The 19,229-nt window shown below is 41.7% G+C and overlaps 1 protein-coding gene across 22 annotated transcripts in view; it reads left to right on the top strand.

Moving 5' to 3' along the window:
- The window catches only part of LOC124011985 (neural cell adhesion molecule 1-like), a 332,951-nt gene that overhangs the window by 240,705 nt on the left and 73,017 nt on the right, over positions 1-19,229 (top strand). For all 22 annotated transcript variants that reach the window (XM_046325346.1, XM_046325330.1, XM_046325312.1 and 19 more), the window contains exons 2-4: positions 16,762-16,836; positions 17,553-17,762; positions 18,219-18,362. In XM_046325346.1, coding sequence (XP_046181302.1) covers positions 16,762-16,836; positions 17,553-17,762; positions 18,219-18,362 — 429 coding nt within the window. The remainder of the gene's footprint in view (positions 1-16,761; positions 16,837-17,552; positions 17,763-18,218; positions 18,363-19,229) is intronic.

Genomic DNA, 19,229 nt, shown 5'->3' with positions numbered 1-19,229 from the left:
TGCATGGTTGGCGCATCCCACGCACCTGGTTGGAGAGGAACAGTGGAAGTAGAACAGTCGGACAATTATGTGATTGGGTTGAGCCCTGCCAGGGAGGCCCGTTACTGAGGGCAGCTCTTTCCCCCCTTCACCCCACGTGGCCCTCACCCCTGGCACCTGACAACCGTTGTTTATAAAAGAAAAAAGATTGCCCATTCTCAGTGTTCTCTCCCCCACAACTTCTTCTAAACAAATAGGATTACATGCGATTGAAAACATGTTTCACTAATATCACTTAAGAGCATGCTTTTTTAATGAGTTGAATTTGAATGGGGAGTGCTATTCTCTGCTGAAGGTCTTTTTCATTACTTCCAGCCAAATAAATTACTGAGGAAAATGTGTGCGTTAATAAAATGTTGCAAGGCACTTGAATGAGAAGAAATATTGTGTACAAAGTAGACAAACTTGGCAGTGGTCGCCTGGCAGCAGGTGTTGGATCTGCTATTTGCTGTATAAAGGCATACTGAGTAACTAATATGGACAGTGAGTAGTGTTTACCTATAATTAATGGAGATTACCAATTCAGATAAGTAGAGATGCTGTCAATTTAGCAGTCCATTTAGCATCCAGGTGGAGAACCTAAATGTACAATTTGGAATTGCATGGGGTTTAGCATACATTAGAATCTCTCTCTGAGCACCTGAAAACCAAGGGAGTGACATAAAGAGGCATGCTCCCAGGCTTAGAGCCTATCCTCTGCCTCTCCTTAGTTTGTCTATGAGTGTGTGTGCACGTGTGTATGTGCGGCAGTTTGTATTTGTCTGTGGGGCCTTAATCTTGTGATTGGAAATGACTGCGTCTTCGTAGGATCTTGGCCATGCTCTTTGATAAGTGCACCGTAGCCTGATTGGCATGGCATCCTAAAGCACCACGTTCCCACCTGAAAGCAGTGCAAAAGTACATTCTCTGTCAGAAACGTTTGTTTCTGGTGGAATATTTTTTAGCTTGGGCCTTCAAAGTTCTTATGCCTTTCTGTGAGCAGACATCCCATTGACAAGAACTTACCTGACACAGGGCGGCTTAAATCACATAGAATCCTAAATAAGGGCATAGATTTTGAAGTATTAAGGGTAGATTTAAAGTCTCTGGTTTGTACGTTTCTAGCTTACACACCAGTGCCACCTGTCTAGCAGAGATTAACCTTTCTAGCGCAGGCGTTCCGCTAGCGGAACCCCTCGACAACATTCCGCTGAAAAGGCAGCGCGCAAAATTCAAAAATATATTTTTTAAATATGTAACTTAACAAGTCCAATGCAGCAAATGAACGATAAACATCTACTCTACCCATCATGTCCGATTTAAAAAATGCTTTACAGCGAAAGCACAACATATGATTATGTTAGGTCATAGCATAGCCAAGTCAAAAAAACACACAGCCATTTTTCCAGCCAAAGATAGGAGTCACAAAAAGCAGAAATATCGATAAAATTCATCTCTAACCTTTGATGTTCTTCATCAGAAGACACTCTTGGGACATCATGTTACTCAATACATGTATGTTTTCTTCGATAATGTGCATATTTATATCCAAAAATCTCAGTTTACATTGGCGCCTTACGTGCAGTAATGTTTTGATTCCAAAACATCCGGTGATTTTGCAGAAATACTCATAATAAACATTGATAAAAGATACAAGTGTTATTCACGGAATTAAAGATAGACTTCTCCTTATCTTCTCTAGGATAGGGGGCATGATTTGAAATTTTGGATGAATAGCATTCACAAATTCAACTGCCTGCTACTCATCCCCAGAAGATAAGATATGCATATTATTAGTAGAGCACTCTGAATTTTCTGAAACTGTTTGAATCATGTCTGTGAGTATAACAGAACTTATGTAGCAGGTGAAACCCCCGAGGACGAACCATTCAGATTTTCTTTCTTTTGAGGTCACTCTCTTTTCAATGGGTTTCATTGGGAATCCAGATTTCTAAGGGACTTGCTTGCAGTTCATACCGCTTCCACTAGATGTCAACAGTCTCTAGAAATTGGTTGAGGTTTTTCCTTTGCGTAATGAAGAAGTAGCCCTGTTCAAAACGAGGGTCGCTTCATGTGTACTGTTTGATAGAGGCGCATGACCAGAAAGCTAGCGTCAGTGTGTTTTCTTCCTGTATTGAACACAGATCATCCCGTCTTCAACTTTATTGATTATTTACTTACCTAAGGTTGTATTACAAAACTAGTTTGAAATGTTTTGGCAAAGTTTACAGGTAAATTTTGAGATATTTTGTAGTCACGTTGCGCAAGTTGGAACCAGTGTTTTTCTGGATCAAACGCGCCAAATAAATGGACATTTTGGTTATATATGAACGGAATGAATAGAACAAAAGGGCCATTTGTGATGTTTATGGGACATATTGGAGTGCCAACAAAAGAAGCTCGTCAAAGGTAAGGCATTATTTATATTTTTGTTTCTCCGTTTTGTGTCGTGCCTGCAGTGTTGAAATATATTTTCTCTCTTTTGTTTACGGAGGTAATAGCATCGTTTGCTTTCGCCTTTTTGAAATCTGACATGTTGGCTGGATTCACAACAGTTGAAACTGGAGCAGCAGCATGGCCAGGTGGACTGGGGACAGCAAGGAGTCATCATGCCAGGTAGTCCTGAGGCATGGTCCTCGGGCTCAGCTCCTCCGAGAGAGAGAAAGAAAGAGAGAATTAGAGAGAGCATACTTAAATTCACACAGGACACCGGATAAGACAGGAGAAGTACTCCAGATATAACAAACTGACACTAGCCCCCCGATACATAAACTACTGCAGCATAAATACTGGAGGCTGAGACAGGAGGGGTCAGGAGACAGTGTGGCCCCATCCGATGATACCCCCGGACAGGGCCAGACAGGAAGGATATAACCCCACCCACTTTGCCAAAGCACAGCCCCCACACCACTATATCTTATCTTCAACCACCAACTTACCATCCTTAGAAAAGGCTGAGTATAGCCCACAAAGATCTCTCTGCCACGGCACAACCCAAAAGGGCTGGCAACCTTTCAGTTACTGGGCCAACGCTCTAACCACTAGGCTACCCTTGAGGCCAAATTGCATCATACATAATGAAACAAATCCACCCCATTCATTAACAGTAATTCAATGTCAGTTTCAACCATGTATTCCAACTGTGAATATTGTTGTTAATCTCTTGCTCTCATGCTCATTTTCTGTGCTGACTTGATTATTTTGTCTTGCATCAAATGTTCCATAAGTGAATGGCAGGTAGAAACAATGGTGAAGTCAAATTGAATAGTGATATGTGAAGATCTTGAGTTTGCTTTAGGTCAGAGTTGATTCACATGAAAACCTTGATGATCTTTTATGATGAATCGATATGGCTGTCTCCAGTGAAAATATACTAAGTGATTTATGGGCAAAAGCACACTTGGGCTCATGTGAATTTACAGGTTCAATGTATGGCCTGTGTTCATTTGCTATCCAAGATTAATGTTCTCATTCAGCTAGGTAGAAAGGTTGTTATCCAATGTATATGGAATGAAAAAATGTAATATATATCTCCAGGAATGGCTAGTGTGCAGATGCTTTATGCTTGTAACATTCTCTAGTGTAACATGCGGAGCGCCATAGAGAAGTTGCATCTTTATACCTAGTAGCGCAGCGGTCTAAGGCACTGCATTGCAGTGCTAGAGGTGTCACTACAGACCTGGGTACAATCCCGGGCTGTATCACAACCGGGCCATGATCGGGAGTCCCATAGGGCGGCACACAATTGGCCCAGCGTCGTCCGGGTTAGGGGGGGGGGGTTTGGCCGGGTTAGGCCGTCATTGTAAATAAGAATTTGTTCTTAACTGACTTGCTTAGTTAAATAAAGGTTAAATTAAATAAATAAATTAGACTTTAAATGGAACATAGCCTATGGCCAAGTTTCTATTCTGACTACATTTCTAACAATGGAGACACAGCCCTGTTTGATTATAAGCTATTAGCAGTTGAACATTTCTCTGATTGAAGTTTAATCATTTCAAATTGACATTTGAGTTATCCATTCTTGTTTAATGTGTCACATGAAAATGTGGAGGGCGGATATATATTTGTGTGTATTGTTGTGAAGAAGATTGTTGTTAGATATCACTGTTGGAGCTAGGAACACAAGCACAATAATGTCTGCTTTTCACTGCCTCTGAAGTTTGGTGGAGGAATAATGGTCTGGGGCTGTTTTTAATTATTCTGGCTAGGCCTGTTAGTTCCAGTGAAGGGGTATCTTAATGCTACATCATACAATGACATTCTAGACGATTCTGTGCTTTCAACTTTGTGGCAACAGTTTCGAGAAGGTCCTTTCTTGTTTAAGGATGACAGCGCCTCCATGTCCATACAGACATGGTTCATCGAGATCAGTGTGGAAGAACTTGACTGGCCTGCACATAGCCCTGACCTCAACCCCAGAGAACACATTTGGGATGAATTGGAACGTCAACTGCGAGCAAGGCCTAGTCTCCCAACATCAGTGCCCGACCTCACTTATGCTCTTGTGGCTCAATGGAAGCAATTCCACGCAGCAATGTTCCAACATATAGTGGAAAGACTTCCCAGAAGAGTGGAGGCTTTTATAGATTCAAAGGGGGTATCGACTCCATATTAATGCCTGGTGGCCAGCTCATGATTTTGGAATGAAATGCTCGATGAGCAGGTGTCCACATACTTTTGGTCCTGTAGTGTATGTTCAGTTGGCTTCCTCGACATTTAAAACTGTCCAATGAACTACCATATCTGCTCCAGTAATAAGCTGTTTCCAACTTGCACACCACATGCCTGTGTGCATGTTCTATTAGGAGTTTTTTCCTAGGACCTCATCATTCAGAAATGCATATCCAGAATAAAGTGCTACACTTATCTCTCCATTAAATTACGGGCAGTATTGCTTGATGTGCAGGGACTTTGCTCTAGCATGGGGAGCACAGGGACAAGACATGACAATAAATGACAAACATGACCGGGCCATGATCGGGAGTCCCATAGGGCGGCACACAATTGGCCAACTTGTTTAGTTAAATAAAGGTTAAATTAAATAAATAAATTAGACTTTAAATGGAACCTATGGGTTTCTATTCTGACTACATTTTAACAATGGAGACACAGTCATTATAAATAAGATTTCTCTGATTGTTTTCCAGCTTAAGTTAAATAAATTTGTGTATTGGGCTAGGCCTGTTAGTTCCAGTGGAAGGGGTTTCTATTCTGACATTCTACATTTCTACACAATGGAGACCCCATGTGCTGGAACATTCAAGCAGGCAGTGGCAGTAATTTATTTTATTTATTTATTTTACCTTTATTTAACCAGGCAAGTCAGTTAAGAACACATTCTTATTTTCAATGACGGCCTGGGAACAGTGGGTTAACTGCCTGTTCAGGGGCAGAACGACAGATTTGTACCTTGTCAGCTCGGGGGTTTGATCTCGCAACCTTCCGGTTACTAGTCCAACGCTCTAACCATTAGGCTACGCTGCCGCCCCAAGGGCTGAAGTGTTTGGGATTTGTATTGTAATTAAGGTTATCGATCTCCCGCCCCAGTATGTTTAGTGTGCTTATTTGTTTCCTATATGCTCTCAGCAAACGACACATCATCTCACTTTTTGCTGTGTCGACAGTTGGAAGTGTACAAGGTTAAAACACTGTACCGTGTTACTGTATTCACTCTGGAGTTTCAAGCTTCAGCCTCCTTTTAAAGAGTTTGAAACACTGAAAAATAAAAAATGTACCCTATTGACCTGAAATACATTTGGTTTGTTTTTCACCGGTTGTCTTTGTCCTCAGAGTTCGTGTTTGTGGTGCGGTTTTAAGAGCTGTTATTGTTGTCCCTGTATGATACCTCATAGAAAGCAGTGTGAACATGCTTTAGGCAGCTCTGTTTTCACTGCCTCTGAGGATGTGTTTCCATCTAACAAAGCACAGATGATGTTTATGGAAAATATTGATTTTTATGAATTTCTCAATTTATCTGCAGGGAGATATAGTTTGGATTTCAGTAAGTCTTTTGAAGCAATATTCTTTTTGTCAGCATCATCGTCTCGATGTCTGGAACTGAAATCGAAGCCAAAAACCGTATGAAACCTATGAAGCTTATATAAATATCTAAGAGGGTCGTTCCACCCCAAAAGCACAAGAAAGAGGATTTCGATATCCACCATCTCAGATTGTTCTGAAATCATTTCTGTTGTTAGAAACATATAAGATTAGCATTCCTGTAACATTATATCTCCCTCACTAACTTTAAGCATCAGCTGTCAGAGCAGCTTACAGATCATTGCACCTGTACATAACCCACCTGTGAACAGCCCATCTAACTGCCTCATCCCCGTATTGTTTTTTTTTTTGCCCCTTTGCATCCCAGTATCTCTACTTGCACAATCATCTTCTGCACATCTATCACTCCAGTGTTTAATTGCTAAATTGTCATTACTTCGCCACTACGGCCTATTTATTGCTTTACCTCCCTTATCTTACTTCATTTTCACACACTGTATATAGACTTTTCTATTGTGTTATTGACTGTATGTTTGTTTATTCCATGTGTAACTCTGTGTTGTTGTTTGTCTCACTGCTTTTCTTTATCTTGGTCAGGTTGCAGTTTTAAAAGAGAACTTATTTTGTTGAAATATAATTTGATCTCTGAGAAATTATTACATTTATAGGATTCATATAATTGTCAATAAATATAGTACCAAACATTCAATTTTGACCAAACGTTTTTTTCTAACAATAAATTAGACATGTTTCCCCCAACACCAACCCCATCCCAACAACGAGTATATAGTATCAGTTCTCTGTTTGACGACTAGTATGGAGCTGCGGCTATGAGTATTTTTTCTTCATCCTATGTAATGTATTCTCAGTGAATTTGGTGATGTTTTTTCACCCTTTTCAGAGAAATTTGCCATTGAAGTTGTCCCATTCTACATCCTGATATTACCAGGTTCTGACCACTAGATGGTGCTGTTCCTGCTATTTGGTGATACTTTTTTAAAGACCCCCCCATTGTTAAAGGTATAGTTCACCCAAATTACATTATTGTATTGGAAAGAAGGTATACCCAATCTCGCTTTAGCACAGCTTGAACAAAAAAGGGGAAATCGGCTGCTCTGCCGAGGGACTTGAAAATCCCCCAAAAAACAGGTTACTTAAAGAAAAAGTAGCATGGATCGTTTCGGGTCTGATCAAGGCGATTTATGCTGAAATGCGAGTCTAGTTTTTACTTGTCCTGTCAATAATTATTAGATTCATGCAGCGACAGTGTGCTCCTTTTTCTTTGTTCACCTGGATTGTCACCAGTTAAAGTATCCTGCGGTAAGGAATGTTTTTACATAATTGCCTGCATCCAGCAACGTCACAAGTCATGTCATCTGTTTTTGCAGCTGTTTCAGTACAGCACTCCATGGAGAGAGAGGGGGAGAGAGCCAACTCAACTGAACTAGTTTCAATGTATGGAATCACTTGAATGTTTCTGTATTTTGGATCTCTGGATCTCCTTTAATTTATGTTCTTCCCTGATATGTTAGCTGGGAAAGTCTTCCATACTGTGAGGGAGTGTTTAAAAAGCACAGCACTGACGACCACCGGTGTGTGGTCCCTACCAGTCGACCTTTTGTTGCTAGCTTTAGCATTAGCTCGTACATGTCGGCAGTTGGTATAACCTGTTAAACTCTGAGTGATTGTTTTGGACCCACCCTAATTTTTGGGGGTCAGAAAATAGAAAATGACTTATTATTTGAAAGCTACAGCCGTTGTCGTTTTGGAAATCAAACTCAAATCTTACTGCTGGCAACGTCATACGAATCATAGCCCGGTGCGGTACATACCAGCTCCTCGTATCGGCCGGGCTAGAGTGGGCATCAAGCCAGGTAAGGTTCGGCAGGCTCGGTGCTCAAGAGCTCCAGTGCACCTGCGCGATACGGTCTATTCAGTACCACCTCCACGCATCAGCCCTCCGGTGGCAGCTCCCCGCACCAGGCTTCCTGTGCGTGTTGTCGGCCCAGTACAACCAGTGCCAGCACCACGCACCAGGCCGTGGTCAGTGCACTTCGCCTGTCCAGCGCTGCCAGAGCCTTTCTCCTCTCCAGCGCTACCGGAGTCTCCCGCCTGTTTAGCGCTGCCAGAGCCTTCCTCCACTCCAGCGCTGCCGGAGTCTCCCGCCGGTTTGGCGCTGCCAGAGCCTTCCTCCTCTCCAGCACTGCCGGAGTCTCCCGCCTGTTTAGCTCTGCCAGAGCCTTCCTCCTCTACAGCGCTGCTGGAGTCTCCTGCCTGTTCAGCGCTGCCAGAGCTGCCAGTCTGCATGGAGCAACCAGAGCTGCCAGTCTGCATGGAGCCGCCAATCAGCCAGGAACCGCCAGTCAGCCAGGATCTTCCAGATCCGCCAGTCAGCCAGGATCCGCCAGTCAGCCAGGATCTTCCAGATCTGCCAGTCAGCCAGGATCTTCCAGATCTGCCAGTCAGCCAGGATCTTCCAGATCCGCCAGTCAGCCAGGATCTGCCATTCAGCCAGGATCCGCCATTCAGCCAGGATCCGCCACTCAGCCAGGATCCGCCATTCAGCCAGGATCCGCCAGTCAGCCAGGATCTGCCAGAACCACCAGCCAGCCAGGATCTGCCAGAGCCTACTACCTGCCTGAGCTTCCTCTCAGTACTGAGCTTCCTCTCAGTCCCCAGCTTCCTCTCAGTCCCCAGCTTCCTCTCAGTCCCGAGCTACCCCTCAGTCCCGAGCTACCCCTCAGTCCCGAGCTACCCCTCAGTCCCGAGCTACCCCTCAGTCCAGTGGGGTCCTTGGTGAGGGTCACTAGGCCAAGGTCGGCGGCGAGGGTCGCCTATCTAAGGACGCAATGCAAATGGACTAAGACTTTGTTGGAGTGGGGTCCACGTCCCGCGCCGGAGCCGCCACCGTGGACAGACGCCCACCCGGACCCTCCCCTATGGGTTTAGGTGTGCGGCCGCGAGTCTTTTGTGTTTTTTTTCTTTATTATTTTGGTCAGGCCAGGGTGTGACATGGGTTTTTTATGTGGTGTGTTTTGTCTTGGGGTTTTAGTAGGTTCAGTGCCTTGCGAGGTTTTAGTAGGTACAGTGCCTTGCGAAAGTAACCTCACACTCAACGTCAACAAAACTAAGGAGATGATTGTGGACTTCAGGAAACAGCAGAGGGAACACCCCCCTATCCACATCGATGGAACAGTAGTGGAGAGGGTAGCACGTTTTAAGTTCCTCGGCATACACATCACAGACAAACTGAATTGGTCCACTCACACTGACAGCGTCGTGAAGAAGGCGCAGCAGCGCCTATTCAACCTCAGGAGGCTGAAGAAATTTGGCTTGTCACCAAAAGCACTTACAAACTTCTACAGATGCACAATCGAGAGCATCCTGGCGGGCTGTATCACCGCCTGGTACGGCAACTGCTCCGCCCTCAACCGTACGGCTCTCCAGAGGGTAGTGAGGACTGCACAATGCATCACCGGGGGCAAACTACCTGCCCTCCAGGACACCTACACCACAAGGATGTTACAGGAAGGCCATAAAGATCATCAAGGACATAAACCACCCGAACCACTGCCTGTTCACCCCGCTATCTTCCAGAAGGCGAGGTCAGTACAGGTGCATCAAAGCTGGGACCGAGAGACTGAAAAACAGCTTCTATCTCAAGGCCATCAGACTGTTAAACAGCCACCACTAACATTGAGTGGCTGCTGCCAACACACTGTCATTGACACTGACCCAACTCCAGCCACTTTAATAATGGGAATTGATGGGAAATTATGTAAATATATCACTAGCCACTTTAAACAATGCTACCTTATATAATGTTACTTACCCTACATTATTCATCTCATATGCATATGTATATACTGTACTCTACATCATCGACTGCATCCTTATGTAATACATGTATCACTAGCCACTTTAACTATGCCACTTTGTTTACTTTGTCTACACACTCATCTCATATGTATATACTGTACACGATACCATCTACTGTATGCTGCTCTGTACCATCACTCATTCATATATCCTTATGTACATATTCCTTATCCCCTTACACTGTGTATAAGACAGTAGTTTTGGAATTGTTAGTTAGATTACTTGTTGGTTATCACTGCATTGTCGGAACTAGAAGCACAAGCATTTCGCTACACTCGCATTAACATCTGCTAATAATAATAATAATAATATGCCATTTAGCAGACGCTTTTATCCAAAGCGACTTACAGTCATGTGTGCATACATTCTACGTATGGGTGGTCCCGGGAATCGAACCCACTACCCTGGCGTTACAAGCGCCATGCTCTACCAACTGAGCTAACCATGTGTATGTGACAAATACAATTTGATTTGATTTGATTTAGTTTGCACTAGTATAGGCTGTTTCGGTTTTCATGTTACTGTTTTTGTATTGTTCGTGTTTATTCGTTATTAAACATGTATGAAAATTACCACGCTGCATTTTGGTCCGATCCTTGCTACACCTCCTCGTCAGACAAGGACTGGTATACTTACACTATATACACAAAAGTTTGTGGACACCCCTTCAAATTAGTGGATTCAACTATTACAGCCACACCCGTTGCTGACAGGTGTATAAAATCGAGCACACAGCAATGCAATCTCCATAAACAAATATTGGCAGTAGAATGGCCTTACGGAAGAGCGGAGTGACTCAACGTGGCACCGTCATAGAATGCCGCCTTTCCAACAAGTCATTTCATCAAATTTCATGCCCTGCTAGAGCTGCCTTGATCAAATGTAAGTGCTGTTATTGTGAAGTGGAAACATTGAGGAGCAACAACGGTTAGGTCACAGAAGATCACAGAATGGGACTGCCAAGTGCTGAAGCGTGCAGCGCGTAAAAATGGTCTGTCTCCGGTTGCAACACTCACTATCAAGTTCCAAACTGCACAAGAACTGTTCGTCGGGAGCTTCATGAATGGGTTTCCATTGCCGAGCAGCCGCACACAAGCCTAAGATCACCATGCGCAATGCCAAGCATCAGCTGGACTGGTGTGAAGCTCACCGCCATTGGACTCTGAAGCAGTGGAAACGCGTTTTCTGGAGTGATGAATCACGGGTTTGGCAGTTGCCAGTAGAACGCTACCTGAATGCTACATAATATACAAGAAAGAAATGATCTTGCTATAATACATTTTTATAGAAAGTTAGCAAAAATATATAATATTTTACTACCATGGAAAGGAAAGTACCTGTCTATTTGTAGAAAAATCACCCTGATTAACTTTAGTTATGCCCAGATTTTTTTCAATTTTGGTCATTCTCTTATAAAATGGGTAAAAATAATGTATTGCAACCCCAGGTATAAAATAGTAAATAACGGCACCTTCTCAGAGAGTTTTGAATTGTCAAGAGGAGTTAACAAGGGTGTCCGCTGTCACCATATCTATTCGTTATGGCCATCTAAATGCTAGCTATTAAAATCAGATCCAATAACAACATTAGAGGATTAGAAATCCAAGGCTTAAAAACAAAGGTGTCCATGTATGCTGATGACTCAAGTTTTATATTAAGTCCGCAAGCTAAATCCCTGCAATGTCTCATTGAAGATCTAGATAACTTTTCTATACATTCTGGACTAAAACCTAATTATGATAAGTGTACTATATTACATGTTGGATCTTTGAAAAAATACAACTTTTACATTACCTTGCAGTTTACATATAAAATGGGCTGATGGTGAAGTAGACATACTTGGTATTCATATCACAAAATGTATAAATAAGCTCTCCACAATGAATTTCAATAGAAAACTTAAAACTTATAAATAGACAAGACCCTGCAACCATGGAGAGGTAAATACCTGTCTATTTATGGAAAAATTGCCCTGATTAATTCCTTAGTCATTTCTCAGTTTACTCATTTGCTTATGGCGCTGCCTACTCCTAATGATTCGTTTTTCAAATCATATGAGCAAAAAGTATTTCACTTCATCTGGGAAGCTAAACCAGACAAAATAAAAAGTGCCTGTCTATATAATGAATATGAATTGGGTGGGTTAAGATTATTAAATATAAATACACCAAAACCTCTCTCTAAAAGCTTCACTTATTCAAACGTTTTACTTGAACCCTAAATGCTTCTCAAGTAGACTACATTGTTTAAAAATGGCCTTTTTGCCTTTATGCAGATTGCCATGTCTCATTTTCGGGTTAATTGAAAATTATAATTTCAAAAATGACTTTTTTCAAAGTATCTCTCTTTTTCAGACAAGCATTGCAGAGCAGGCTACAATTCCGTCCCACTGAAAAGATATAACAAATATTACAACAAATAATATGGCTGAACTCAAATGTGCTGATTGCTAAGATGCCTGTATTTATGGGAAAGATGTTTGAAAAGGGTATTTTGTTCTTAAATGATATTGGAAATTTGAATGGTAGAGTTATGTCCTTCATGGAGTTATCACAATTGTACGGGAAGGTCTGCTCAATCCAAGAGTACAACCGATTGATTACAGCAATACCCCAAAAATGGAGGAGGCAGGTGGCAGCAGTAGGAGGTAGGGAACTGGTCTGTCAGCCCAATATAAAGGATCAAAACTGGCGGGGGAATAAAAATAGAATGAATAGGAAAGTATAACAGTTTAATTTGAGGACCAGTATGTGTATAACTGTGCCATAGATATTGCAAAATAGTTGGGAAGAGATTTTTGATGTACCGATTCCATGGTACAGGTTGTATGAGTTTATATATAAAACAATGCAAGATTAAAGACTTTGTGCTTTTCAGCTAAAATTATTATATAGAGTTCTTGTCACGAACAAAATGTTGAATATTTGGGGCATAAAATCATCGAAGCTCTGTAGATTTTGTTGTGAGGATACAGAATCAATAGACCATTTATTTTGGTATTGCTCTCAGGTAGCCTGTTTCTGGTCTCAGGTTCAGGAATGGCTGAAAATGCATAGCATTGATCTAAAATTGACCCTAGAAATAGTACTGTTATGAGATCGCATTCTGTGGATTCTATTCGATTAGATAGATTGAAATTGTACGTTAAACAACACAGCATAGTTGAAAGATATGTGTTGCATAGAAACCCGAAGTGGGTGGCCAGCAGAGATAGATGGGATGGGCTGAGGGTGGCCAGCAGAGATAGATGGGATGGGCTGAGGGTGGCCAGCAGAGATAGATGGGATGGGCTGAGGGTGGCCAGCAGAGATAGATGGGATGGGCTGACCAACTGGCCAGCAGAGTAGATGGGGATGGGCTGAGGGTGGCCAGCAGAGATAGATGGGATGGGCTGAGGGTGGCCAGCAGAGATAGATGGGATGGGCTGAGGGTGGCCAGCAGAGATAGATGGGATGGGCTGAGGGAAGCTGAGGGTTGGGATGTGGAATTGGAGACAAGTGGGAGTGGAGTTGATGTGTGGGAGATAGAATGATGGCCAAAGATAAAAGTAAAAATAAAACATAATAAAAGTATGTGTGAAAGACACTGAGGGACAGTGTTTTTACAACTAATGCCGGTTTGCCTGAGTCTGATGCCGTGCAGGTGTTTGTACACATGCATATACACACATTCTCATTCAAATAAACGCATACAAGAACACACACATACATGTAATATTGCCAGACATGCACACAAACATTTACAGTTGCCATTGTTGTTATGATTTCAGTTGTCCTTGATGTCCTTTGTTTTAAATGTATTATAATTATTTTTTATTTTTTTGCCTTGTTGTTTTCTGTTTTCTGTCTTTCTCTTTTTTCTCTTTAGTTCATTCTCTTGGTTGTTGGTGCATTGGGGGGTTCTTGGGGGTGGGGAATGGAATTAATTGTATTTTTATTTTTTATTCTTGGGGGGGACTGTGGGAGGGACAGCTTTTTGGGGGGACTGTGGGGGGGATCTTGGAGGATTCGGGTTCACGTTTTTTGGCCTGGTGGGACATCTGTCAACCTGCCCTTGAGCAGGACATTGACCCTGGATGTTTCTGTGTGTCACTCTGAATGGGAGTCTGTTGGATGACTGGTATGATGTAGTTGTTGAACAGCTTCACTGCAAGTGTATTGTTGTTTCGGATATTCAATAAAATTAAAAATAATATTATTTATTTATAATTATTATTATTTATTTATAATTATTATTATTATTATTATTATTAAAATTAATATCCCAGTTTATCTATTTGCTGATGGTCTTGCCTACACCTAGCGACCAGTTCCTTTAATTATATGAGCAAAAAATATTCAATTTTATGTGGAACGGCAAGACGAAATTAAACGGGCCTATTTATATAAAGAATGTGAATTCAGAGGGAAGAAATGATTAAATATGAAAGCATTAGACCTCTATCTAAAGGCATTCGTTATACAAAAGTTATATTTAAATCCGAACTGGTTCTCTAACAGATTAGTAAGAATGTCCCACCCCGTGTTCAAGAATGGCCTTTTTCCATTTATTCAGAAAAAAAGCTTTAACTTTTGGTTATTTGAAAATTAAATTATCTCCAATATATCGCTAATTTTAAAACAAGCCATAGAAAGTTCATTGCAATTTCAGTTTGATCCACCAGAAAAGACAGAACAAATAATACAAACAATATTGTGGTTAAACTGAAATATACTAATTGATACTAAAAAATCTACAAAAAATATATTGAAATGTCAGCTCTACCCAGAATTACAACCAACAAATTGAAGAATTACCACATAAATGGAAGAGGCAAGTGGAATGGAGGAAAAGTAAGGAACTTATCAGTTGACCCTGCATTAAATACCAAAATGTATTAAATAATATTGTGATTAATAAAAAGTATATGGGAGGGGTTGAGTGGGGTTAATTTGTAAACAAATGAAAGATACCTTTTGTAAAATACATTTTGTCCATTAAATTGATATAGTATGTGTCAGCTGGAAGTAGAAGCCTAAGTGTTGTTGTCCATTAGTTTACTCCAATTAGGGGAGGGGTGGTAGGGGTAGGAGACATTAAGAAATTGAAATATATTTAAAAGAGACATGTTTTTTACCTTTATTTAACTAGGCAAGTCAGTTAAGAACAAATGTTTTACTATTTTCTACATTATATAATAATTGTGAAGACATCAAAACTATATAAAACACATATGGAATCATGTAGTAACCAAAAAAGTGTTAAACATATCAAAATAATTGTATACATTTGCCTTGATGACAGCTTTGCACACTCTTGGCATTCTCTCAACCAGCTTCACCTGGAATGTTTTTCCAAAAGTCTTGAAGGAGTTCCCACATATGCTGAGCACTTGTTGGCTGCTTTTCCTTCACTCTGCGGTCCAACTCATCCCAAATCATCTCAGTTGGGTTGAGGTTGGGTGATGTGGAGGCCAGGTCATCTGATGCAGCGCTCCATCCTTCTCCTTCTAGGTCAAATAGCCCTTACACAGCCTGGATGTGTGTTTGGTCTTTGTCCTGTTGAAAAACAAATGATAGCCCCACTAATGGTGGGTATGATGTGTCCACGGTATGGTGTGTTCCCACTATTTATTTTGCCAGGATGCCGTACTGGACCGGACATGCCTACTTTCACCTCAGCTCTTGAGGAACAGATCATGGCAGAGAGAGTGCCAGACCTGATTTCCTGATTTGGTAAGAGAAACGTTTTAAAATAGGCCACATCGGATAATTTTTAAGAAAGATTGTCCAGGCACACCTTGGGTTAAGAAGATGTAAATCTTTAAGGTATGCTTTCCCGAACTTTGGAGTACGTCTCTCCTGTCTCTCACCAAGTTGGAAGTTGATTCCTCTATAATTTATCCAGCAGAGCTGAAGAGAACAAACACCAGCTGATTCTCTCCAGTACATTCTAAATCTCATCTCTGTCACCCACTTTAGTTGATGCAGAAATATTAAATGTATTCGGCAGCATCTTAGGAAGCTAATATGCTTTGATTTACGGCATTACACTTCCTGAGCGGACACTCTGTGTCAGATGAAAAAATTCTGAGAACACAGGGATAGCTCGGTCAGGTGCCATTATAAAATCTTATCAGACGCCTGGGTAATTACAAGTCTAAAATAAGTTTGAAAGGCATATAATTAATGGTCCTTTAAGATAGTGCCAGGTCCTAATTGTCATATTTTGTCAGAGTATCTGCCTGTCCACTTTTCAATAAGTGGATTTGACAGGACTTGCCATGGCTATGTGTTGTTCCACCACATTTCATTGTTACCCGCCCGCACACCCCTACCATCATCCCAACCTCACTAACAATCCCACTAATGCCAATGGGAGCTGCCTACTGCATTAGCAATGCTGGGACCTTGCCAGAGCGCCAACAATTAACACATTGTTATCTAAATACATGCTACTGTGGCCTATACGGCTACAATGTGGGAATGTTGGGTGAGAAGTGTTTTAATTTGTTGACTGTCTGCGACATATTTTTTTTTAGTGACTGTGCTTTTACTAAAATGAGGCTGCAAATAATAAAATACTTCTTTGTTAACTGAATCCAATTAACGTCATAGATGCAGCATTATATTGAAAGTGAAGGGTGGGTAACGGCTCATCTTAGGTTGATCAGCAGCAGATATTCAGTCAAGCTGTTGATGCATTAAAGTGTGCCATACCTTGTCTCACTGTGCTTTTGCCGCTGTGTCATCCTGTTCCCCTCTCCTTGCTCACGCCTGTTATAGGACCTGCTGTGTGTAAAGTGTATTGGAACGATGTAAAAGTGCAGAGTTTGACTTGAACTGTTCTGAGACCTGCTCTGTCTATGTTTTTCTCTTCTAGCCTCCCTGCAAGTGGAGATCACACCGATGCAAGGAGAGATCAGCGTGGGGGAGTCCAAATTCTTCCTCTGTGAAGGTAGGTGTGGTACAGATACAATCTCCTCCATAACTGCAAACTCCCAAATAGCTACAGTATTTTGACAGCTTGATATAGGAAATAACTCTACATAAAGTGAAGGTGCTACAGCAGTTCTCATGGCTGCAGTAGCATGGGTTTCCCAGGACGCTGACCTGCAACTGTGGTCAGTTACCCCCCACTACTGGCAGACTCCTGCAGGCCAGCATCCTGTTGTTGAATAGCAAAGAGAAAATAGAGGCTCAATATGTCATAGCAAAGATGAGAACATTTCACTTCAGCAATGTTTCCTTTAGATGAAAAGAAATGTAGATAGCTGTGTACTTTTTTGCAGTAAGATGTCAGCAAAATACTGTTTGCTTCAGCACTTCATTGTTCCATTATGAATGAGGGAGTGAAAGATTTCAGAAAATGTGACTCTTTTTGCCCTTCTTTCAAAATATCAATGGCAGCGTTTTAATTTCAGTCTTTTTTCAGGTAGTATATCATCTGAGCAAATATGTAAAATAGTTCTCTTTTTGTGCATATTGGTATGAAGATGGCCTTCATAAAGCAGAGAAACCCTAGGCCAAAAAAGCTAGAATGCATACCTCAGATGCAGCATCACCTCTCAAGGCAGCACATAGTTATCTGTTTGGTTATCATTCATACTAACTGCTGAAGACACATAAACAGTGCATTTGCACTCTGCTCACACATCCACCCTGCCTCCTCAGTTGTTGGAGACGCAAAGGACATTGATTGGTATGCCCCGAACGGCGAGAAGCTCTTACCGAACAGACAGGACATCATTGTGAACCGCAACGACGAGTCCTCGTCCACCCTCACTATCTACAATGCTGATGTGGACAATGCCGGTGTCTACAAGTGTGTGGCCAAAAATGCAGACAAGGAGTCTCAGGGCACTGTCAACGTGAAAATCTTCCGTAAGTTCCCTCTCAAACTCAGTCCTTGAAAAGTGTTGATATTATTCATTGTAATTTAGTGGATTACCACCAAATGAAATCCCCTTACTGCATTATCTGTACATATGTGACCTGCACAATGTAATTTTGAAGAATGTCATTTAAGTGTCTGTGCATATTTTGTGCATATTTGTTTTCTTCAATTGTCCTCCTTCATACAGTATTGTTGATTGTATCTTCGCACTAGTGTCATTGTAAAGGTAACTATTTCTCTCCATTTAGAGAACCCGCTTATTTAGAATATACAACTAAACTAACTGTATAGTATGTTCCATCATGAACAGGTGGAATGCCATGACAAATGCATAGACTGGGTAACAAAGGGAGCACTCACCATAGAACATGTTGTTCTATTAAGTTTGTTGACTTGTTCGGGAAATGCAGTTGACAGTGGACTTCTATTCTTCTCCCCTCCAGAAAAGATAACTTTCAAGAACGCCCCTTCCCCACAGGAGTTTAATGAAGGGGATGACGCTGACATCATCTGTGACGTCGTCAGCTCGCCTCCCGCCAGCATCATCTGGAAGCACAAAGGCTCAAAGATCCAGGTTACAAAAGATGGTAAGGCCAGTACACAAATCGATGTGCCAATGTGTGGGTTGCCTACTACCCAGAGTCGTGGAGACCCCCCCCCCTCCCCAGTTGTTTTGTTTGTTTCATTCTATCCGCCAGCTCTTTTTTATTCACCCCACACTCCTTCTCTCTCCCTAAGAGCACAGCCCTCCCTGCCTTTTGGTCATTTGAGTGTTTCAACATAATAGATGAAGTGAGGACAGGAAACAGGATATTTCTTGATCAAGAGAAATGGTGGTTGTCAGTTGTGAAAGGATATTTGAAGGGTTCATATTCAGACGAGTGGGATGCTGTCAGAGAGGCATTCTGAAGGATTTTGTTTTTCTCCGGACTGCACTATTCTAACCTTAGAGGACCCCTCCCTCTGGCGACCACTGGGAGGCTCAGGGTGACCACAGCGCTCTGGTGTGTGGCGTTTTCTTGGACCCTGGACAGGGATGTGTTTTTCACTAGAAAACCACTAATTGTAGCCCAGACTGAAACCCATACTGCTTATGTAAATACAATTTTCCACATTGCTCCAGTTAACTTTTTCCATATCAAAGCTGCATGTGCTTATAGCTCTAAGTACACATCTTTTTCATGCTAATATGTGATTCACAGCTCAGAGAGAGCTATTTAAAAAGTCTGGTTAAGGAATTCAAAGCTTTTGCCCAAATACAGATTCACTAAACCAGATCTACATCTGGCATCGCTTCAAAAGAGGGTTGAATTAACACAGTTGCCATACAATATTTGTACGCTGGCTGCCAGATGTTTGAACTTACAGAGTAAAGAGGATTCATGGAATATTTACATAGTAGAGCTATGACAACGCAATTCAAGAAGTAGTAGTAGTTGCTTTCAGTGTCTGTA

Source organism: Oncorhynchus gorbuscha, linkage group LG02 (assembly GCF_021184085.1).
Source record: "Oncorhynchus gorbuscha isolate QuinsamMale2020 ecotype Even-year linkage group LG02, OgorEven_v1.0, whole genome shotgun sequence".
Taxonomy (NCBI): domain Eukaryota; kingdom Metazoa; phylum Chordata; class Actinopteri; order Salmoniformes; family Salmonidae; genus Oncorhynchus; species Oncorhynchus gorbuscha.
The sequence above is the reverse complement of the archived record's forward strand: the minus strand, read 5'-3'. Positions and strand labels throughout refer to the sequence as shown.